This window comes from Zea mays, chromosome 1, assembly GCF_902167145.1.
Source record: "Zea mays cultivar B73 chromosome 1, Zm-B73-REFERENCE-NAM-5.0, whole genome shotgun sequence".
NCBI lineage: Eukaryota > Viridiplantae > Streptophyta > Magnoliopsida > Poales > Poaceae > Zea > Zea mays.
Window position 1 is genome coordinate 211,143,860 of NC_050096.1, and position 24,240 is coordinate 211,168,099.

A 24,240-nucleotide genomic window follows, 5' to 3' on the forward strand; every position below is an offset into this window, starting at 1 on the left:
GGCAAAGTTTTTTTAAAATTGTAAAATATTCTTTGCCGAGTGTCCCCCGTTGCGGCACTCGGCAAAGAGTTTTTACTACCTCTTTGCCGAGTGCCACACATCTAGCACTCGGCAAAGCCCTCTTTGCCGAGTGTCATCTCCAGACACTCGGCAAAGTGTATTTTCATTTTTTTTATTTTGTCTCCCAAACTTTTTGTGGTATGTTCCTACACTATGTAGACCTACATGTATCATTTGTGGACAATTATAACATAGTTTCGATAGTTAGTAGATTTAGTTCGTGTATTTGAATTTCTTCGGAAAATTCAAATTTGAACTGCAGGTCACTCGAAACTTGGAAAACCGTGCATGAAAAAATGATATTCATGTTACTTAGCATAAGTTACGACCGATTGCAGAAGCGTACCGGAAACTTCGAGCAACATGCTCACTAAACATGGCCGTGAACTTGGCATCCACATGTTTAAAAATTGTATAAAACACAAACAAAGTCAGAAAATCATGAAACTTGTCCACGTGTCATGATATCATATGTACAGGCTGTGATAAAATTTTTAGAATGTTTGGAGAAATTTTTAGATTTCATGTGGATCTCTTAGGTTTCTACACATAGTGTCTCACAACTTTCTCCAAACATTTTAAAAATTTTATCACAGCCTGTACATATGATATCATGACACGTGGACAAGTTTCATGATTTTCTGACTTTGTTTGTGTTTTATACAATTTTTAAACATGTGGATGCCAAGTTCATGGCCATGTTTAGTGAGCATGTTGCTCGAAGTTTTCGGTACGCTTCTGCAATCGGTCGTAACTTATGCTAAGTAACATGAATATCATTTTTTCATGCACGGTTTTCCAAGTTTCGAGTGACCTGCAGTTCAAATTTGAATTTTCCGAAGAAATTCAAATACACGAACTAAATCTACTAACTATCGAAACTATGTTATAATTGTCCACAAATGATACATGTAGGTCTACATAGTGTAGGAACATACCACAAAAAGTTTGGGAGACAAAATAAAAAAAATGAAAATACACTTTGCCGAGTGTCTGGAGATGACACTCGGCAAAGAGGGCTTTGCCGAGTGTCTACTACGTAGCACTCGGCAAAGAAGCCTCTTTGCCGAGTGCCAGCCGTTGGCTCTCGGCAAAGACTGACGGCCGTCAGCTCTGGGACGGTCGCTGACGGCCCTTTGCCGAGAGCCCCGTTTGCCGAGTGCGTGACACTCGGCAAACTTGTCTTTGCCGAGTGCCTACCTGTGCCGAGTGTTTAGCACTCGGTAAAGGGGCTCTTTGCCGAGAGCCTAACTTTACCGAGTGCGGCACTCGGCAAAGCCTTCTTTGCCGAGTGCCCGACAAAAGGCACTCGGCAAAGAATACAACACTCGGCAAAGCCTCGGATTCCGGTAGTGGCTACTCCGTTTAAGGATTGGCTACCTGTTGTTCCTCGGGAGCGAATTGATGAAGAGATAGTTTCATCAGTGGTTATTAGGGATCTTCTTTCGATGTCTATGGCTGTGTCAAAGAACCAGAGGCGACCCAACAAAATAGAATCGAGAGCATACTTGTAATTACGATCCCGAGGAAATACTTGTATGAAGCTATGATGGGATTTAAATGAACCAATGGAGCTAGAACCATTAGTTGTAAGGGCATGTACATCTCACAGACAACAATTATCTATATGTGTATTGAAAAACACGTACTAACAATATAAATAGCAAGTCATATACTGGGTTGTCTGTTTATATTATCTATGGAAATTTTTAATTCATGTGTGGAACAAGGGCCAAATCAGTCAAACAGTGGTTATCTTATTGTCTCTTGGAGCATGGTCCGAAGTCATCCCTTTACGAAAGGGCCGATCTATGCCCCTCTCCTCCTTAATTAGCGTCCACGTTGATTTTCTCATTTAATTACTGCTTAAATGGCTGCTTAGAGACGGTGTATTTAATATCATGTACGGTCCATGGGCATGTACAACCCTATTTAATATAAGGTCTTTTGGGTGGAGTTATTTGAGATTGTAACATTCTCGTCGCGCGGCTTCGCCACTTTATTACTCCGCAGCTGCGTATCGTCATTTTGGTATTCTGGAGCTCACAGCCGCGCCATATTGGAACAGTTAATGCCCCTCGCTTTGTTACCTTCCATTAGATATGGTAAAAGTCAATTTTGTCCCTGTTGTAACCACGTTGGCGCCACTCCCGAGCTCTGTTACCGCTGCGCATCGCCGTTCAGCCAGAGCTCCGACTAACCGCACGGGTCCCTGCTGTAACCACGTCGGCGAGAAAGCAGAGCCGCCCTGGTCTGCGTACCGAGGAGAGTGAGATGCCGCGGCGCCCGCCATCTCCGCCGAGAACGGATCGTCAAGATTGGACGGCACGAGCGTCTTTCCCCTCGCCGACCGTAGAGAGGCTGGCGACCCGACGAGCCCGTCGTAATCCGCCGAGGCGAGCAGCGAACAGATCCTCTGCTGGCTAAGAACATGAGCTCCTGAGCCTGTGGCGCGGCGATGCAAAATATGTCAACGAGGGAGCCCAAAGGCAAAGCGAACTAGAATGAAATGATCGTGAGAGAAACTATACCTTCTCAGCTGAGACGTTGTTGAACACATTGACAGAACCGGAGTAGAAGATCGTCAGTTGTGCCGTCCTTGGCCTCACCGCATCCCTTCGCAGGCAAAAAAAAAACAAGCAGCGTTTCAGTCGAAGCTAATTTCACAGCCACTTGTGTAAGTCATGGTCGTAACAGCAAACAAACTACTACCTTGTTCCGCCATAGGAACCCACAGTCGAACTGGCCACGGCGTTGCTGATGGCGAAAGGCGGCTGCTTGAACGCGGTACTGTTCGGAAGGCTGGGCGAGCTCTGGACCCTGAACATCGGGTTGCTCTGGCTGAACGGCGACGAGACCGGAACGACTCTAGCCCCGTTCTGCGCGCGGTGCAGCGCAGCGTACTGCGTGCTGTCGGGGCCGAACGATCTCTGCACAAAAAAAACACCATCAGAGGGCCGAAACACGCGAGCTGACAGGAATCAGTCACAAGTCAGAACCAAGAAGAGCAGTCGCGCATACCTGGTGCGTGAGCATACGAGGGGCTGTGTTCTTGGTGCCGTCGAAGGCGGAGAACTGCGGGAACGAAGGCTCCTCCCTCGCCGCCGATCGGAACGACATCAACGCCGGGGCGACGCAGGGCTTGCTCGCGAAGGACTAGTCCATCGCTGGGACGGCTGCTGCTCCTGCTGCCCCGAAGTAAGCTGACAGAGATTGCACACGACTCTGGGAATCAGATTTCGGTAGGCGGCAGCACATAAACACATACAACAAAGCACGAACCCAGATATGGATCCGTTAAGCATCCCCGTCCTTCCCACCAGCAAGCAAGCAGAAGCAGAGGCAGCTCGAAATCAACTAACGACACGCGCGGCTGTCCGAAAGGTTCGGCGCGCGCCGGGGAGTACCACGGCGCGGGCTCGTCGGCAAGTGACGGGTGTACCGCGAGGAGGTCCCCGAGCGCCGTGGAGTCGTTGTCGGCCGCGAGCTCCAGTAGCCGCGCAGTTACGGCCGCAGCCGCGTCGGAGTCGCGCAAGAACACTCGATGTCTGGCTAGGGGTAGATTAGTACGAAGGGGAATACAACCTGCAGAAAGAGCAACATAACAGACGTTAACAGAGCGCGGGGCATTAACTGTCCCAATATGGCGCGACTGTGAGCTCCAGAATACCAAAATGACGATGCGCAGCTGCGGAGTAATAAAGTAGCGAAGCCACGCGACGAGATTGTTACAATCTCAAATAACTCCTTTTGAGTGGTCTCTAAGGGGCTAAGTGAAAAAATATAAGAAACAAGCTTTTCGTGAAGAGTTTGCCTCTACACGATTTTTCATACACGTTGTCTCTTAGCTGTATATATGATCTAGGGTCTCAGAGTTGGACCATGTATTATTTTAACTGTCTTTTATACATGGAAAACCGAGCTGCCCTAAGACACTGAGCGCTAACAACGGTGAGACAAGAAGGTTGGATGGTATAACGGCCAATACGTGAGGGGAAGCTAAAATGATATAAAAGCAGCCGAGTAGTTTTCAAGGGCTATAAAGATATATATATACAACTTAGATAATATGTTTCGGTTTTTCAAGCACTAGATACACCTTAGAAACTCCTTCATACAACTCAATGTAAATAAATCTTGTATCTTATTCATTAGAACCTCTCAAGATACGACATATTTATGTGGGTTGTATGAGTAGAATCGTATCAGACTTAGAGAACCGTGTTAGAGACGTTCTTTCACCAATATCTTGTCTCTTGTGTTTTTTTACACTTATCTCGTTGATACCCCTTAAGATATACGACATTTATGTAGATTGTACATGCCCTAAGTGAGATTACTTTTGCATTGAATGGACTTAAATGTGGGTAAACTTTTAATCAAACTTCAACTTTTGTTTTAGGCTTTATGGAATGCATTGAATCCTGTCTTCTGAATTTCACTGATACAAATGATCCTTGCCATTTCTTTTACATGTTGCTTCCTTTTCTCTGACATTATTCTATTATTTTTTTGCTACGTATTTGCTTCTGTGGAATGTGACACTTAAAATGTCACACTGCAGATAGTATGGTACAGGATATCGATGGTTGATGCAGGTTGTTAGGAAATGTATTGGAAAATGTTGATAATCAATTTTTCGTCTTACTTTCTGACAGATGCTAAATGATTTTGCACGCAAAGAAGAGCTATTTTCTCAATTCTTTTTGCAGGTTCTAAATCCTTTTTTTTATCGTAAGACAACTGTGTTCCACTACATACATTTGGTTACACATATAATTATCTGATGGGAACCAATGTCAGTTTCATTGTTTGGTAAGATTGCTACGACTTACATCTCGATTCTTATGTCAACAGGAATTCATGTATCGACCAAGTAGTGCAAATTGAAGATGCTCCATTTTATGTGGATTTTTGGTTGACACTAAATTGTGTTTTTCCTAACTTTTTGAGTTGCTCGCAGTCTGCACTCACCGGCGAGTCCTTTCCGGCCACCAAAGGCCCTACCGATGGAGTGTACTATAGCTCCACTTGCAAACAGGGTGAGATTGAGGCCGTTGTCAATTTGTCATTGCCACTGGCTGAGGATGTCAGTTTCATGAAAATGCACAGTAACAGATGGATGTGCCTATGATTTGATATTATTCATGAAGTGCTATTCAAAAATTAAAAAAAAATCATGAAGTTTTAAGTAAGTAAACTGACATCTACTTATTGCCTGATGAGTTTTACAAAATTGAAACTGAAGACGATATATACAATTATGAAGATTACAAAATTGCAACTGAAGATGAACTTTTACTTCTTGGAGACTGACACTCCCTTGAAGCTGCTGCGCTTCGGCCATTCCAGACCGTGTACTTGTGCTCACTCGCGTGATGCTGAATGTGCACTTGCAAGATGAGCACAAGGTAGCTTCTTGGATATGGCACATGGTGCTGGATGTCAAACAGAGATGGCGAAAGATGTTGAAGCTGCTGCGCTCTGGCCATTCCTTTAACGTGTCAATCAACTGAGAAGAAGTAAAATGAAAGAGGGGTAATTGTAACACTATGAATTTAGGGTATAAAATTTCTTTGCTCATACCCACAAATTCAGGTGTTGCTCCTCTTTTCCCTTCCCTCTCAAACCATTTTTCTCTCTTTTCTCTAGAATAAGGAATATTACTTCATTGGAAAATGTAATTATATTATAGAAGGCAAAACCTCAAAGGAGAATAAAATGTTGCATTATAAAATGTTGCATTATGCTGAACCCTAAGTATTGGCTTCGTTTAATGCATATGCTTGAGATGGTTGTACTTGAATTTGTGGTTCATTTGCATTTGAATTCAAAAGAGAAAACAAAAAGGGAATTAAAATTCAGAATAAAAGGAAAAAATGAAAGAAGCCCACGACCCCTCCCCCCTCGCCCTTTCGGCCCAGTCGGCACATCCCAGTCGTGCCCCGCCCCTTCTCTCTCTATCCGGCGGGCCCACCCTGTTGTCACCGCCGCCCCATCCGCGTGCCCCCTATTCTTTCTCTGACCAGCGGGCCCCGCCTGTCATTCCCCCCTCCGCAGTCCCAACCATCTCCCCCCTCGCGAGCCGCGCGCACGCACGCCGAGGAAAGCGGCCACACCATGCTCTCCTTGCCCAATTGTCGCCTGCACCCCACGACCCGTCCCACGCGGCTCGCTCGGGCTTCAAGTGAATACTCCGGACATCCAACGCCCCCCACTTCCCATTTGCACTCCTACTGCCTGTTTTCCCCACCCTGAGCACCAGCAGCGTTGGCGCCGTCGAAAGACCATTTCTCTGTCATCGCTTAGCCTCTGCCGTCGCCCTTGCCACGGCCAGAGACCGCCGCCGACTCGCTTCTTCGCCATCCAGCTAGATTGGAGTCCCAACGTCGCTCCAAGTCTCCCTGAGCACCGCCCCTGGTAAGGAACTCTACTCTACCCCTTTTTGTCTTAACTCTACGGCATCATAGTGAATTCGGGCTCGTCGGAGGCGTTGCACGGCGGGCCACCGTGCCTCCACGTCGTTCGGCCAATGCAGCCCCGCTTCTTGTCCAATTCTCAGCCATCGACGCTCCCGACCCACACTAAAGCTCATGCAAGCCTTAGTTCACTGAACCAGCCCTCACCGCGGTCGGATTGCTCGTCGGAGCACCTCTCGCCCTGCCTAGATCACCTCACCACCGTCCAGAATGTGCTCGTGGTAAGGTTGAGGTTCGTGTTCAGTACAACTTCATCTTCTCTCAATGCCCTTATGTCACCCTCCAACATGCGTGAGTATGCACTTGGCGCGTTGTCTTGTCCCTTCTAGCACGGGGGTCATTACTGTGGAGACTCTCTTGTCGTGGCCCCTCTCGGCATTGTACACATGGCCCCCGTACATAGTTTGGTGATGATGTGCCCTGTCACGATCGTCGTGAGCCAACAACGTTGGCCTGGGTTCCTTTCTTGCAGGTCCGCTTGGCGTGATCTTTGTCGTATGCCTTGCCTCGCTGTCTTGCTCGGCGGAGAATTGGTTGGACGCTCCGCCTCACAGGTTTGCTCGGTGGGGACTTAGTCGTTCGTCCCGCCTCGCGAACTTGCTCGGCTGGACTTGGTCGTCCGCCCCGCCTTGCATGCTTGCTCGACGAATGGGCTAGAAAGAGGTTTTATGGGCCTCACCATGGGTACCCCGTTCCTGGGTACCCAACACGTTGTGTGTCGTCTGCCTCTCTCAATTGTCATAAAAGTCAGAGTTTTGTCGGGTCGAGATTAGAATCATAGTATCTAAAAAGAGAGCACTAGCTTCTAACTACTATAGCTCATGTTGATTTGTGTTGTACAAAGAAATCATATATCATATATAGAAACCATAGCACTAACTAGTTAGCTACAAAAGCAGACACAACTCCCTTATTTCTTGAAACGAGATATATAACCCCATGGTCGTGTTGCTTAGTGTTTTCTTTTATTTTTATTTCAAATAAATAATTGAAAATTGTAGTAAATCACAAAAAAGCATAAAATGTAAAAATTCAATTTTATTAGAGATCATAGTATGTTTTAATATTTTTTTGTTGTAGGTTTGGATCTATGTAATTAATTTGTAGCTACAGAAAATTCAATGCATGCTTGATCTGTAATAAAAAATTGTATACTTATTAGCTTATTTATGATTGATTTAGACGGTGACGAACATATTATATGTGTATGACCGTGTAAAATACTGTTTTATAGATTGTGCTGTTTATAAAGTAATGTTTGAAATAAAAGATAAGGATGTGTAAGATCTGAAGATAGCTTTATAGATTTATGTATATTTTTGGTTATTAAATAAAAATAATTAATTCCTAAGCCCAACAACGCCGAATTAGGATGGGTAATTCCCAACCCAAGAACGACGAATAGCAGGCAGCCCAGAAACGGCTGCTGGCCTGGGTTTCGGATTCCAAGTGGAGCGGGACACAACGAAGCGGTGACGAAGAACAAGTTAACCCAACCTGGAAGCGAGTAAGCGACCTTCTTGAGCGTGAAGCCAAAGGTTGGACCTCACCGATCCGCCACCACGCCACGAAATCATCTCCTACTCCAGCAGTTCCGCTCCTCGCGCCGCCACCGCCACCGCCACGATGCCGGAAGACGTGCAGATGAACGACTCGGAGCCCCAGTCTGCGGCCCCAGCTCCCGCCGCCGCCGCGGCGCCGGCGCTCTCCACACTACACCGTAAGCTCCCTCACTCCTTTCTTCCCCTCTCCCAAACCCTAGAGTTCTCTATCTACCATCTCTGCGTGGCTGAAGCGGCGCTTATGTCAGATCTGAAGGAGATCGCGTCCGTGATCGAGGCTGGTTCTCTGTCCAAGGAGGTCCGCCGGATCTCCCGCGCCTTCCGCCTCACCGTCGCGCTCCGCCGCCGCCTTGCCGCACGGGACGTCTCCGCCTTCCTCGCCTTCGCGCTACCCGCGTCCTCCGAAGCCTACGGGCGCCTCATCGCCCTGGTGCCCAAGGTAAAATTCGCTTCTCCGCTATCTGCTGTTAAGCTATTGCCACTAAGACTCTAAGAGGTGGGATTAGAGAAGCTAGACTTTGGTACTCACCATATTTGTTACGCCTGGGCCTCATCGTGTAAGGATGTTACTGATGATGTTAATATATGGCTGTATGATCACACTATCATGAAAATATTGATTTGTTACTGCACAATTTGGCTTTTCCATGTCCACTATAGTTGATGGAAGGGATACATGTTTTCTCCCTTGCTGTTACTTTACTTCCCATCTGAATAAGCTAGTCATTCATTCATGCTACACTTAGCATTCTTGTTTATGCATTTGTTATGTAGCATATACTGTAAGACAAAAAAAAAATCTTACCATCATTCCTGTGGATTATGTGTGATTTGCACCTGTGCAGTTGGCTTTCCTAGTCCAGAGTGCTCTTTTGTGATTTGGCTTTCCCCTGAATATGGCAGTTGTTTAGCGCCGCTACTTCCTTAGATCTGCCATTACTAGTAAGTAAGTAGATCTTACAATCATTTGGATTTTCAACCTCTTGTGCTTCAAGGCTTCAGTTTTCGAAAACACTACTCAGTAACAGGTGTTCATAGTTTTTTCGTTGTCTTTATATACCTCGATTCTCTCTTAGCTGAGGACAAATAAAAAGTTTTTACTAGAGTTGAATCTTTAGAGCTTACTTTTCCTTCTTTGTGCAACTACACCTGCAATTTTGGAAAATGCTAGTGATTTTTTACATTGTTGACTCTTAATTGGTCTGTGATTCCTCTGTATGTAAATAGATTTTGCTATGTCTGCTGCTTATTCTGTAGTTTATTGTTAGAACCTACAATGATATACTCTGTCTTGTATGATAGAATAAAAGAACGAGTGAGTTTTTTTAGAAAAAAAATCACATTCATAACTCCTAATTTTCACCTGTAATTTCTTTCAGGAAGATGATACTGAGATGGACGTTGATGCTGTGGCTCCAGCAACTCAGATTTCAATCAAACATGGTCTCCCTGAGATTGAAATATATTGCTACTTGCTTGCACTGATTTTTCTTATTGATCAGAAGAAATACGATGAGGTACATCTGGAACCTTTGATTTTCCTTATGTTTGATGTGTGAAATTTGACTGCTTTGTATTAAGGCTAAAGTATGTGCAAGTGTGAGCATTGCTCGCCTGAAGAATCTAAACCGGAGAACTGTTGATGTCTTGGCATCTCGTCTGTACTTTTATTACTCTTATGTGTATGAGCTTACCAACAGCCTTGCTGAAATCCGCGGGTAAGTCTAATGTTTCATTTTTTTCAATTGTTCACTCCCAGGACCAACCCTAGCTTCTTCTGTTTTCACTTCTGTCTACTCAATCTGTCCTACATTTGCTTTTGTTTTTTCTTTCAGGAATCTGCTTGCTCTACACAGAATGGCAACTTTGCATCGTGACGAGCTCGGCCAGGTAATGCTGATTTTCTGGTCGCCACTGACCTATTGTTATGCCGTGGAATTTTGTGTACCTGATGATTGTATGTATTTGGTTCTTGATTGCAGGAAACTCTGCTGAATCTTCTCCTCCGCAATTACCTCCACTACAACTTGTATGATCAGGCAGAAAAGCTTAGATCAAAGGCACCTCGTTTTGAAGCACATTCCAACCAACAAGTAATCCATTTGCTTATTCCATTTGTTGTGATGCAGCTTTTGGATTTGCCATGTTTCAGATTTAGCACTTGCAAGCCATGTATTCAACTATTTCTATTTCTATTAAGAAACTGTTATTGGTTGTCATGTTGGTGATTGAAGTATTATATCTTTTTTCAGAAAATTGGCTTCGTAGGAAATTACTAAACAACTGATACAAATTTCTTTTGTTGCAGTTCTGCCGATACTTGTTCTACTTGGGCAAAATTAGGACAATTCAGTTGGAGTACACTGATGCTAAAGAAAGCCTCCTGCAAGCTGCTCGTAAGGCACCAACAACTGCCCGTGGTTTTCGGATCCAGTGCAACAAATGGGCTATCATAGTGAGGCTGCTGCTTGGTGAGATTCCAGAGAGGACTGTTTTCATGCAGAAAGGAATGAAGAAAGCTCTGACACCTTATTTTGAGCTCACAAATGTAAGTAGCTGGTCATGCATAAACTCTGGTGCAATGGGTGAAATACTATGAATTTACATTACATATGTGTCCTCCAGGCTGTCAGGGTTGGGGACCTTGAACTGTTCAGGACTGTCGCTGACAAATTTGCAAGCACATTCAGCGCAGACAGGACTCGCAACTTGATTGTGAGGCTGCGCCACAATGTCATTCGAACTGGACTGCGCAACATCAGCATTTCTTACTCAAGGATCTCCCTTGCTGACATTGCTAAGAAGCTAAGACTAGACTCTGAGAACCCTGTTGCTGATGCGGAGAGCATTGTAGCCAAGGCCATAAGAGATGGCGCAATTGACGCCACCATAGATCATGCAAATGGCTGGATGGTATCGAAGGAAACCGGTGATGTCTACTCTACAAATGAGCCACAAATTGCATTCAACTCCAGGATTGCGTTCTGCCTCAACATGCACAATGAGGCGGTCAAGGCGATGAGATTCCCCCCTAATTCTCATAAGGAAAAGGAGAGCGCCGAGAAGCGCCGAGAGAGGCTTCAACAGGAGGAAGAACTGGCTAAGCACATGGCTGAGGAGGAGGATGACGACTTCTAAATTAGCTGCCTTTTGAGCAACCACTTGCAATTGTGGACTTGTTGGAACGCCTGGTTAAACCCTGCCTCTAGCTACTCGAGTCATGCAAACACTGTAATGTTATGTTGATCAGGGTTTTTCTTTAAATTCAATACTTGAGTTTTAATCTCCTTGAATTGTTAAACCACGGAATTTACCCACCATGCAAATGGCTTTCTTTTATTTCATGCATTCTCTCCTCCCACTTGGGGCTTTTCTATAATGCTGTATTCTGTGTTCAATTTCCGTGTCTTAATTTAATAAAATTATTATTGGTTAAAGTTTGATTATAAAGTAATTCAATGTTGTATACGTTTCAAAACGGTATGCTTTTTAGCGAACAGAAACGTTATTCAACTAATTTTTGTTAGCCAGAACTAGCTAGATGTTTCTCGGTCCATTTCAATCTGTTTTTATACTAGAGGTAGAGCAAGGCTAGACCCATGTGGACCTACTGGAAAGTAATTAGAGAAAAAACTATTAATTAATTTTGTGACTTATTACTTTGAGATGCGTGCAAATTTATATATAGGAGTAGGGTGGACAAGAAGGATTCTCTCATGAAATGCGTTTATTAGACGGACACAATCCACAAAAGCCGTTGTTTCATTTCTTGTTGATATAACAATTTTTTTATAATATATGTGGCATCGCACGTCACGTTACAGCTTATACATTAATTACAGGGCGTAGTCACAGAAGCCGTTGCTGCATCTCTTGTCGCACAGGTTCCCGCACGCGCCGCAGTTGCCCTTGTCGGAGAGCAGGTCGACGCAGCGGCCGCCGCAGCAGGTGCTGCGGTCGTGCTTGCAGACCTTGCTGCAGCCGCCGCAGTGGTCGGCGCTGGCTGCCGTGTCCACGCACCGCCCGCCGCAGCACGTCGCGCCGGGGCTGCCCGGAGCGAAGCACACGGCGGCGGCTGACTTCTTGGAGCAAGCGTAGTACGGCGACGGCGGCGAGGAGTTGGCAAGCAGGAAACGGCTGCTCCTCCTGGTTTGCTGGTGGTGGCGACGACCTGGGACGGTAGCCGTAGCGCCGTCGGCGTTGGTGACCACCGCGCCAGCCGTTGCGGCGGCCAGCACCATGAGCAGGACGACGACTGCCGTGAGTTTCGCCATGGTGGTGCACTGGAGTGGAGACTTCGATTCTGTACTGCTTGTTGTGGTGACGACGGACGAGTTGTGTGTGTGTGTGTTGGGAATGTCTCGCAAGTGAAGCGCTTATATAGAGGTGATGATGCATGGGTGAGTGGAAGGTCAGAGGGGGTTGACTTTTGGTGAAGTGAAATCTGGAGTTCGTTGAGAGAGCAAAGAGAGTCGAACGCCGGCCGGCGGCTTGCTGCGGTTCTGGGCAAATCTCCTGATGAATTCACGGCCGTGTGCTTCAAATGACGGACATGTATATATATATATATATATATATATATATATATATATATATATATATATATATATATATATATATATATATATATATATATATATCAGACAGAGAATGTGGACCTCCAACGTATACGTGGAATGCACCGCGTGATGCCTTCCATTTAACACCCACAAATACATGCAAGCAAGTACGTGCATCGCTCAACAGGAAACTGAAAAATATGCACATGGTTCATCGCACTTTATTAGGGTGAGTGGATATTCCCCCCCAGATTCATGCGATCGAAAAACGGCTTCAAAATTAAGCAAAACATAAACACAGGTACGTTAGCAAAACGTAACTTTAACGTTGATTCGACCCAAATCACATGCATGCATGTGGGTTTCCAAAATCCTTCGTACTTTTTTTTGGGGTCAAGTGCTCATACTACAGTTGATATACCTAGCTTCACGATTTTCACCTAAGCTTCACGATTAAGAGCTTGTTTGGGATTACCTAGCTTCACGATTTTCAGCTTAGCTTTCACCAGCTTCACCATAGAGCAGGTTCACGATAAAGTTGTTCATTTTTTTAAGTGAAACCCACATGAGTGTAGTTTCATGAATCTCTGGATTTGATTGAAAGAGTCGTTTATGCTCTTCACGACAGTTACTGATGGCCGCTGCTATCGGATCGGATGGTGGAGAGGGAAAAAGCGACGTGGCGTTATGTGCAACCAGATTTGCTCCCGCCTCTCTCTATATTAATTAATTAATTATAGGGCTAGATTGGAAACTCTATTTTTTAAATAATTTCTATTTTTTAAGAGAAATTAATTTATTTTTCTTGTGTAAATAGAAATATCTTAGGAAAATAATGTCCCCAAACTAGCCCTTAAATACCAAAATTATAGTACATTTAATTATGACCAGGGACTTAAAAATACTAATACGTTTACACAACCAATAGAGTGTTGTTGTAGACAAGTAGGAGCAACATTCCGTGGCTCCTGCTATTCAATGATGATTATATTTTTAGATAGCACATCGATATGTCAAAGAAGAAAACCCCCCAAAAATGTGTTAATAATATGTAATTATCTTAGGGAAAAACATTAAAACATAAGTATTGGTGGAGCATGGAACATTATTTGGACACATGTGTACTTGTCGGTGTTTCAAACTAGCTCCGATAAGTAATTTTTTTTGTGTGTGTTTCGAGTCCAGATGTTGTGCTCAGTGGACGCAAGATTTATACTAGTTTGAGCAGAATGTCACTACATCTAGTCTTCGATGACTTACGCTACTGACACCTTGTTGCTCAATGTTAGTAGTAGGGGTTACAAGCGGGCGAGAGATGAAGGAACTCCCAAGTGTAACACACAAAATTATATTTTAGGACTTGGGGCAAAATTCTCCAAAATAGCTGAATTTATTTTAATAAGAATTTTCCTTGAAATTAGTTATCCTAAAAAATGTGGTTTCTAATAAGGTATTAATAAAAAAAAATATTATTCCGATATGATTAAGCTATCCCTTGTTGGATTTCATAAGATTAATGCTAAAGCATCTCTTAATAAAGATGATACAATATAAATTACGTTTCTTAAAATAAATAAGTAATGAATAATTTATTTTCAAATTAAAATTTAATTTGATCAAACATTCAAAAATAATATTTTCCTAAAACGAATAATGTGTGAATTATTCTTTATTATATGTTTGAAGCATGAACAAAAGAAGTGATGTAACATATGTATACAATTATACTTACATGTCATGCTGGATTTGTGATGGTGCATTTCACTCGAATTTAAAAATTTAAATTAAAATTGGTAAACAAAAATAGGAAATCAATAGAAATTTAGAAATTAAAAACAGGAAAGAAAAAAATAATAAAACAAGAGAACTCACCTCAGAAGCGACTCGTTGCTTGGCCTTGTGAGGATAACACCACATGAAGCCCATGTGCACTCCCACATTCATTTGATTTTTTTATTTTCTTTATTCCCTAGCCAAATTACTGCATCATCATGACATCACCGATAACGTCATCCAATGCATCACTGCCGAGTAGGGTCCGTTGATAGGGTCGTCCCTCACATACACAATGGATTTGATTTTGAATGTGTTAGTGTTCCTAACAGATATGATATGATTGTAACAGATAAGTACCAGATTAGATCTGTCATGTAATAGATTTGGTTTCGAATTTGTAAGAGTTCCTAACAGATAGGATAGGATTGTAACAGATTAGTACCAAATTAAATCTATCATGTAATCACCTACCTCCTAGCCTATATAAATACATACTACCATAACACCTCAAGCCATCAATTATAGACTCATCTCCTCTATAGCCTCGCAGTAGCACCGCCTCCATCCAAGCCATAGCAGCCTGCCGCCAGCTAAGCTCGCAGCCATAAGCCATTGTGACCGGCTCGTCGAAGTCCGAGTTCCTCCCCAACTCTAGCGACAACTTCGGTGAGTAATTTCTCACCATCCGTTCATCTTCTGGGGTAGCCCAGAACATCGCTGTGACTAGCTCTTGCCTTCGGGTGAGGAGGTGACCTGACCTCTTGCCTTGGGGGGTTGTGTCTGGACAAATAACCTTTCCTAAGCGCGTTTTAGGGGTATAATCCAGGTACCCCTAATTATCACACCCGACAATACTAATAGTTGGTTGGCTAACCACTCAGGGTGGTGTATTTTCCTGATGAACTCATCCACCATGAGCTTGCCCTGTGACCCTACACTTCTCTTCATTGAAGCGACGTAGCAATTGCTTTACGGGTTTGGACCCAGGCTTCACCCAAAAAGAGTGCTCAACGACTTTAAAAGCTCTCTTATGGGTTTTGGTGTTTGTATGACAACTTAATTAAAGGACTAACAAGTGTGCTAAGTGTTGAACAGGTGCTTAATACAAGGCTAACAGGGTTCAACACAAGTGAACAAGTGTGATGGTCCAAAGACTAGATTATCTATAGATAATGGACATCACAAGCAAGATGGACATTGCTTAAGTGAGACTCGATGTGCGTAACTCAGAGACAACCGATCAAGCCAAGGATGGAGGCAAGAAGAGCTTCGAGGCACCGAGTGCACGGGAGAAGGTCAAGGAGACCAGGAACCCAAAAGCCAGAGGTGAAGAAGAAGACTTGCAAAGTCAAGGTTGATCGAGTTAAGAAGAGTTATGGTGCATCAAGGATCACTACATAAGAACATGACTTACAACCAATGAGGTAACATCTACAACTATGTGGTGTAAGTCATAAGGCTCAAGATCAAGCTCAAGAAGTGAACAAGGTCACTGGAATGAACCAGTGTCAAAACCAGAACTGGAAGCAGCCCAAAAAAGCTAAATGCACCTTGATCTTTAGTTTGGGTTGTTCCTATATTTAGAGATATTCTATGTGACCTTTGCAGGATGTTGGAGCTCAGAAATGTCAATCTAGATCAAGTCAAGTTGACTTGATGGTTTATGAGTCCAACGTCAATCTCAATCATGCCAAATGCTAAAGAAGTGCAAAACAAGAACAAGGTGTGTTTCTAGACTCAGTGAATTGTTTTTGAGTACTAACATATTTTGTCTAAGTGCTAGAAACAGCGAGAAAAGAATTGCAAAAAGTCTTGGCTCGGTGCAGCCAAAACTCTGTCCAGTCTGGCACACCGGACTGTCCGGTGGTGCACCGGACAGTGTCCGGTGCGCCAGGCTGAACTCCGGTGAACTGGCCACTCTCGGGAAAAGTTGGCGGCGCATGACTATAATTCACTGGACTGCCTGGTGGTACACCAGAATGTCCGGTGAGCCAACGGTCGACTGCGCCAACGGTCGGCCGCGCAATCTTCGCGCGACGCGTGGCAGCTCCAACGGTCGGCGGGGGGCACCAGATTGTCCGGTGTGCACCGGACAGTGTCCGGTGCGCCATCGGGCCTGAAGTTGCAATGGTCGTCGATACCATAAAAGGAAGGAGATCGGCACCAGACCATCTACAGTGACTGTCCGGTGGCGCACCGGACTGTCCGGTGCGCCACTCGACAGAAATCAAGTATTGCCTTCCAAAAGGAATTCCAACGGCTCTTAGGTCCCTTGGGTCTATAAAAGGGACCCCTAGGCAACTCCAACAACGACACAAGTGCAGCCAACAATTGTATACATCATTTGGATCAATTCTCTCTCTCCCTCTCGTGTGTATCTCTCTAGTTTGTGTGAAGGCAAAGCTATAAGCCTTTAGAGAGTGGAGAAGTGCTGCTAAGAGCTAGAGCAAAGTCTTGAGCGCATTGTTACTCTGCCGGAGTGCTGTCAAGAAGACTGTAAGCAGCCACGGCGTTTTGGTAACCAATATCAACATAGTGGAAGGCTCTATCTGTCATACTGACAGATCTGAGCAAACGGAGAAAGGAGTTGAAATAGACTCTAAGCCTAGGTGTGGCTAACTCCAACGAGGACTAGGCAAGCATTTCAGGCTTGGCCGAACCTCGGGATAAATCCCTGCGTCTGTGTGCTCTGCTCTATGCTGTGTGCTGATTCTCTGTATTACTTACTCTTTATATCTGCACTTCAATACTTATTTGTGGTACAAGTTATATTTGAAGTGCAGGGCATATTAAGACATGATCTTCTATTCTGCTGCAACCTACTCGAAGGATCCTTCATTCCACTGTGATCCAGCCTTCGAGTAGAGTAAGAATTTAAGTTTTAAAGTGATAATTATTATTCACCTATTCACCCCCCTCTAGGCGACATCCAAATCCTGTTCCCGGGCAAAGGGAACTTTCAATTGGTATCGGAGCTAGGCCTCTCCAGTGTGGGCTTAGCCGTCCGGAGATGACGATATCGTCACAAGAGGTAACTCTAGAACTGCTTATAGGCGATGGTTCTAATTATAAATCTTGGTTCGTCTCTATTTATAAGGCCTTCATGCATATTGATCCTGATTTGAGACAGATCTTTAGTAGAAGTATTTTCCCCTCTGATATTAGTAAAAATCCTTCTAATGATGAACTAAGATGTCTATCTCTCAATCACCATGCTTGCAACATCTTAGTTGACTCTCTTTCTAGAGGTGCCTATTTTGCCATCATGAGTAGTGATAGTGATTTATTTGTTGATGCTCATGATCTATGGACTAAAATTAAGTTGAAATTTTTTAAGTCCATATGCACTGCTTCTGCTCCCTCTATTGCTGGTGGTACTAACTTGTCCAAGGGAGAAGAACAAGAACGATGGACACCAAGCAATGGATCCACCTCACCGACAGGTTCATCTCCCACTAGTTATACATGTCCTGTTGCTAACAATGAGAGTGGAGATAAAAGCGATGATGAGGAGGAATATGAGGAAGATAGCGAGAATGAGTCTTCATCACCATAAGGTACATTTTCCTGTTTTGCTTCCACTGATAATAATGATAGGGAAAATGAGACCGATGATGTGGAAGAAGAGGAGATTCACCGGTTCTACACCCATCTCAACAAGGAAGACAAAGTGCTCTTGGTTAAGCTGTTGAGAAGGAACAAGGAACAAGGCGAGACACTTCTCAGGATAGAGGAGACTCTCATCAAAACCAACGACAGCCTGGAGAAGATAACCAAAGATCATGAGGAGCTAAAGTGCTCTCACGATAGTTTGGTCCAACGGTATGAATCTGTTTTATTTGAGCAAAGAAATAATCATCATGTATTATCTGATGTTGCTCAACTTAAAACTGAGAATTCTATGCTTAAGAGTCAAGTAGAAATGATAAATTTAGAAAAACTTGCTCTAAGTAAAAAATATGATATGCTATCTTATTCCCATAATGAATTAGTTGATGACCATATCATGCTTGATGTTGCTCATAAGGTTGTAATTGCGAACTTAAATTCATGCGAACCTCATTCTTGCACACATGCGCCTCTAGATAATATATCACCATGTGCTAACCCCTGTTGCTCAAAAGAAAGTCAATCTTTGAATGAGCATCAAGCTGCAGGATCAAAAGAAAAGTTGCTCATCAATAAAGAAAGGAACAAGAAAGCAAAGCAACTAAGGAGAAGACGCATTGCTCAACCTCCTCAAGATATCCACGGATGCGTGGTGAAGAAGCTTGAGACGGGAGAAACCGCAGCAAGTGTTAAACTCCATAAGAAGGATGTTCCTAAAGCAAAAAATGAAGAAATCAACATGAACAAGGAAAAGGTAAAGATTCAATCAGTCATGTTGTTTGCACTGACCATCTCTCTATGTTATCCAAGAACAAAAAGAGAAAAGGAAAGAGGAGGTGCTTTAAGTGCAATGAGTTAGGACACCTCATTGCGTCGTGTCCATACAATGACAAGGATGAAGGGATGAGGAGATGTTTTGGATGCAATGACAAGGACCATATGATCACTTCATGTCCGCTCATGAAAAATCAAGCACGTGCACTCTCCGGGATGACCCTCACTAAGAAAGAAGACAAACAACAAGCGTCATGTCAGGTTAAACGACGCTTCTATTACATGTGTGGTGAGCATGGTCATTTATCCAAGGTATGTAAAAAGGGTAAGGTTCCTAAGCAAGTAAATTTATCTCAATCTTATTCGCTTAGGAGACCCAAACCATACACTTGTGCTAGATCAGTAACAAGATAACCTAGAAATAGCACAATTGCTATTTGGGTACCAAAGGCTCTTTTGGATGATTGTTATGGACCCATCCTGAGATGGGTACCAAACTGTGCCAACTAGACCATGCAGGTGCCTCGAGATGGACCGGAGACCATGGGAGAGCTTAAGATGGTTAATTCAAACTCTATGCTTAAGCTGTCAATTTTATTGTCTATTTATTGACCCAAGGGTGAATTATTGTGCAATACTAATCCCATGTTCATCTCAAGTTAAATAAGTTGTAGAGGTCTTTGATCATTATTGGTGAATCAAGCAAAGGACCTTGATGAGAATCTGCAACTTGCTTTCCAAAGGACGGTACCTGTGTATCTTAAGTACATTATTGCCAATCAGTATTGCTTTCAAGTTGGATTGTCGTGCTATACCTATCCTTGGAGTAGTTATGCTTTCGAGATTACTTGTGTTGAATATCTCTCAATTAATGATTCATGATTTCCAAGATCATAATGATGCTTGCTCAATCATGACTGTGTGCTTTATAGGTTACATCTCTTGAATCATTCAATGGGTGGCTTTTCATTTGATATATCTACCATGATTAACTCTTTTTATGTATATGGATAAACCTGTATCTTTTTGTAAGTCATGCTATATGGTTTTTAATGATTAACCTATGTGCAAGCATGATAATTTTGATTAGTCCATGTTCACATGATTACTCTGTCTCGATACTGTGTGTATACCAAAACAAGAAATCCGTGTTGTGCCTCTAATACACCCTCTTGAGCTATGAGGTGCATGAGCAAAAGGAGCCCACAATTGGTGACAACAGGTGCTCTCATGGCATTCAGGTAAAAGGAAAAGGTATGGAGAATGGAAATATGCAATTTCTTCGAATATCTTGATGTTCCGTTGATTGTGATCATAGCTATGTTCTTGCCTTTCAATTGGTAGTATCTTGACTTAGGTGCTCTCTGCTTTAAAATGTTGTTTCCTTTGGTGTACCTAAGAAAATACTTCTTAATCATGGTGTGCTTAGACACTGTGCTTTATATGCATGATCTTGTCGTTTTTCAATTGGTATATGTGTTGCCATGATCATCATGTGTGAAGTGTGCCTAGGTTGCTTTTAAAATGTTATATATCTTGAGGCATGCATTGTTTCCACTAGTCATAAGTTGTATTATGTCATCTATTCAATTGGTATCTTTTTGTGATGCAATTGATATATTATGTCTAGACCAAGGTATGTTGTGATCCCCTCTAGTTTTGAGGACGCTAGAATGTGCAAGGTTCAAGTCATTCAAATACTTGATGCACAACTTTATGGGGAGCAAACATAACTTGTGTCTTTTGAGACTAACTGTTTCTTGAGTGATCCTATATAGTCTCAAGGTGGAGAAGGGAAGATGGGCAAGAAATGGAGCAATCAGGACTTGGGTACCTCCACAAGTCGAGTAATTGGTATCTAAAGTTCAATAAGAAAAGGATCATGCACAAGTGCAAAGGAGCTCCCTAGAGATAAAACTTTCAAGATGGAAAGCTTAAATTGATGACAAAAGGAACTCCGCCTACTTAGATGGAAAGTACACCATAACATGGTAAAGGTACAAAAGGAGGTATTGACCTTTTTGCGTATTCATACCTTAATTTTCCTCCAATGCTTGTGTTGCATATGTTTAATGTGTAAGGGGGAGTAATGTTAGTGTGTTGCATTTTACCTGCTTAATACTCTGCTGTCCCTTGACATCATCCTATGTTCTTGCTTGAATATGGTTTTGGTGTTTGATGTCAAAGGGGGAGAATTTGTGCATTAAAGCTTATCTCGACTTGAGAGAAAAGCTTATCTTAAGTGTAAAGAGGGTGAAGATTATTTTTTTGTGTGCTAAAGGACTCAAAGGGGTTTCCTTGAGTTCCTTTGATCTTAAAGAAAATTGTATTAGTTTGTTGATAATACTTATCATATGTTTCTTGTTGTATTATATGGTGATAATGCAACATTAGTGCTTCCGTTGATATGAATCAATTGGTATCTACTGTGTTTATCCTGTAATAGATATTCATGTGGTTCTGATGTTTTAAATTGCTTTAAATTGGTATCTTTATGGTGAATAGTGGTAGGTTGATATTCATGTGGTATATCCATTCAATTGGTGTTTAACTCTGATTCTGTGCATGTGTGTGTTATACGCATCACGGTTTAATTATTGACTCAATGCATCCCACAGGTGCTAAGGTGTAGTAATGCTTCGAATTAGCCTAAGTATGTGCAATTTGGCATATAAGGCCAAAGTTAAGATTTTAATGTAAGCACATATTTAGGGGGAGCATTCTATAAACTTAGAATTCAAAATTTGTGATTTAAATCTTATTCTTGTGTAAGCTTTAATTGTGTTGCCATCAATCACCAAAAAGGGGGAGATTGAAAGCTCTCTTATGGGTTTTGGTGTTTGTATGACAACTCAATTAAAGGACTAACAAGTGTGCTAAGTGAAAGGGAAATAGGGTCAAACCTTTTCCAATAAGAATTTTGGTGGTTGAATTGCCCAACACAAATTATTGGACTAACTAGTTTGCTCTAGAAAATATGTTTTACAGGTGCCAAAGGTTCACAACAAACCAATACAAGTCAAAAGAAAGGGTTCAAACAAAGGGACCAAAGTTAAACCGAAGGCAGCCCTGGTCTGGCGCACCGGACTGTCCGGTGTGCCACCGGACAGTGTCCGGTGCACCAGGGAATCCAACTCCAAACTTGCCAGTCTCGGGAAATCTGGGAGCCGCTCCGCTATAATTCACCGGACTGTCCGGTGTGCCGGTGGAGCAACGGCTACTTCGCGCCAACGGTCGTCTGCAAAACGCATTCAATGCGCTACAGTGCGCGCCAGAGTCAGAGCAGCGTCAGAAGGTGCACCGGACAGTGTACAGTGACTGTCCGGTGCGCCACCGGACTGTCCAGTGGCCCAGAAGACAGAAGCTCCAACGGTCGAACCCTAACGGTCGGGTGATGTGGCTGGCACACCGGACAGTGTCCGGTGGCGCACCGGACTGTCCGGTGCGCCATGCGACAGCAGCCTCCACCAAACGGCTAGTTTGGTGGTTGGGGCTATAAATACCCCCAACCACCCCACATTCATTTCATCCAAGTTTTCAGACTTCCTACACCTTACAAGAGCTATTGCATTCAATACAAGACACACCAAAGAGATCAAATCCTCTCCTAAGTCCAAAAGATCATTCCAATCAAATAGTGACTAGTGAGAGAGTGACTTGTGTTCATTTGAGCTCTTGCGCTTGGATTGCCTTTTCTTTCTCATTCTTTCTTGTGATCAACTCAATTGTAACCGAGGCAAGAGACACCAATTGTGTGGTGGTCCTTGCGGGGACTTAGTGTCCCGTTTGATTGAGAAGAGAAGCTCACTCGGTCTAAGTGACCGTTTGAGAGAGGGAAAGGGTTGAAAGAGACTCGGTCTTTGTGACCACCTCAACGGGTAGTAGGTTTGCAAGAACTGAACCTCGGTAAAACAAATCACCGTGTCACACTCTTTATTTGCTTGTGATTTGTTTTCACCCACTCTCTCGGACTCGATTTTAATTCTAACGCTAACCCCGACTTGTAGTTGTGCTTAAACTTTGTAAATTTCAGATTCGCTCTATTCACCCCCCTCTAGGCGACTTTCAATTGGTATCGGAGCCCAGTGCTTCATTAGAGCCTAACCGCTCGAAGTGATGTCGGGAGATCACGCCAAGAAGGAGATGGTGACCGGCGACAAGCCCGTTACAAGCCACGGGAAGGCTCCATCGGGAGAGTCCCACAACAAGGGGAAGGAGAAGGAATCCCCTTCACACAAGTCGCATCGGAGTGGCGAAAAGAAGAAGAAGATGAGGAAGGTGGTCTACTACGAGACCGACTCTTCATCGCCATCGACCTCCGGCTCCGACGCGCCGTCCGTAACTTCTAAGCGCCATGAGCGCAAGAAGTTTAGTAAGATTCCCCTACACTACCTTCGCATTTCTAAACGTACTCCATTACTTTCTGTTCCATTAGGCAAACCACTGGTTTTTGACGGTGAAGATTATAACATGTGGAGTGACAAAATGAGGCATCATCTAACCTCACTCCACACTAGCATTTGGAACGTTGTTGAGTTTGGTGTACAGGTACCATCCGTAGGGGATGAGGACTACGACTCGGACGAAGTTGCCCAAATCCGGCATTTCAACTCCCAAGCCACCACTATACTCCTCGCATCTCTAAGTCGAGAGGAGTATAGCAAGGTGCAAGGGTTGAAGAGCGCCAAAGAGATTTGGGATGTACTCAAAATGGCGAACGAAGGAGATGAGGTGACCAAGATCACCAAAAGGGAGACGATCGAGGGGGAGCTCGGTCGATTCATGCTTCACCAAGGGGAGGAGCCACAAGCGATGTACAACCGGCTCAAGACCTTGGTGAACCAAGTGCGCAACCTCGAGAGCACCAAATGGGATGACCATGAGATGGTCAAGGTTAATCTAAGATCACTAGTTTTTCTTAATCCTACTCAAGTACAATTAATTCGTGGTGATCCTAGATACAAAATAATGTCTCCCGAGAAAGTGATAGGTAAATTTGTGAGCTTTGAGCTAATGATCAAAGGCTCCAAAAAGATCATCGAGCAAGGCGCATCCTCCTCCGTACCCGAAGCACAACCCGTTGCATTCAAAGCAACGGAGGAGAAGAAAGAAGATTCTACTCCAAGTAGAATCCCCATCGACGCCTCCAAGCTCGACAATGAGGAGATGGCGCTCATCATCAAGAGCTTCCGTCAAATCCTCAAACAAGGGAAGGGGAAGGATTACAAGCCCCGTTCCAAGAAAGTGTGCTACGAGTGTGGTAATCCCGGTCATTTTATTGCAAAATGTCCATTATCTAGTGATAGTGACAGGGGCAACGATAAGAAGGGAAAGAGGAGAGAAAACAAGAGGTACTACAAGAAGAAGGGCGGCGATGCCCATGTTTGCCGGGAGTGAGACTCCGACGAGAGCTCCACCGAC

The 24,240-nt window shown here is 43.7% G+C and overlaps 2 protein-coding genes and 1 pseudogene across 3 annotated transcripts; 1 reads left to right on the forward strand and 2 right to left on the reverse strand.

The window, feature by feature from the left end:
• Window positions 1-2,168: 2,168 nt before the first annotated feature.
• On the reverse strand, window positions 2,169-3,233 carry LOC100285168 (ZIM motif family protein; annotated as a pseudogene). Its single transcript, NR_148415.1, has 4 exons — window positions 3,082-3,233; window positions 2,773-2,990; window positions 2,592-2,676; window positions 2,169-2,505 (listed from the first exon to the last, which is right to left on the reverse strand). The product of NR_148415.1 is annotated as a ZIM motif family protein (transcript).
• Window positions 3,234-8,061: 4,828 nt separating this feature from the next.
• On the forward strand, window positions 8,062-11,427 carry LOC100283005 (uncharacterized). The gene is given in 8 exon segments (NM_001155908.1): window positions 8,062-8,259; window positions 8,350-8,540; window positions 9,481-9,618; window positions 9,683-9,819; window positions 9,937-9,991; window positions 10,084-10,194; window positions 10,410-10,649; window positions 10,727-11,427. Coding segments are annotated over 8 exon segments (1,479 nt in total). The 5' UTR covers window positions 8,062-8,165; the 3' UTR covers window positions 11,240-11,427.
• A 153-nt stretch (window positions 11,428-11,580) lies between these two features.
• On the reverse strand, window positions 11,581-12,621 carry LOC103643216 (Stigma-specific STIG1-like protein 4). The gene has a single exon (XM_008666362.3). The coding sequence runs from the start codon at window positions 12,373-12,375 to the stop codon at window positions 11,938-11,940; it is 438 nt and encodes a 145-aa protein (XP_008664584.1). The 5' UTR covers window positions 12,376-12,621; the 3' UTR covers window positions 11,581-11,937.
• Window positions 12,622-24,240: the final 11,619 nt, after the last annotated feature.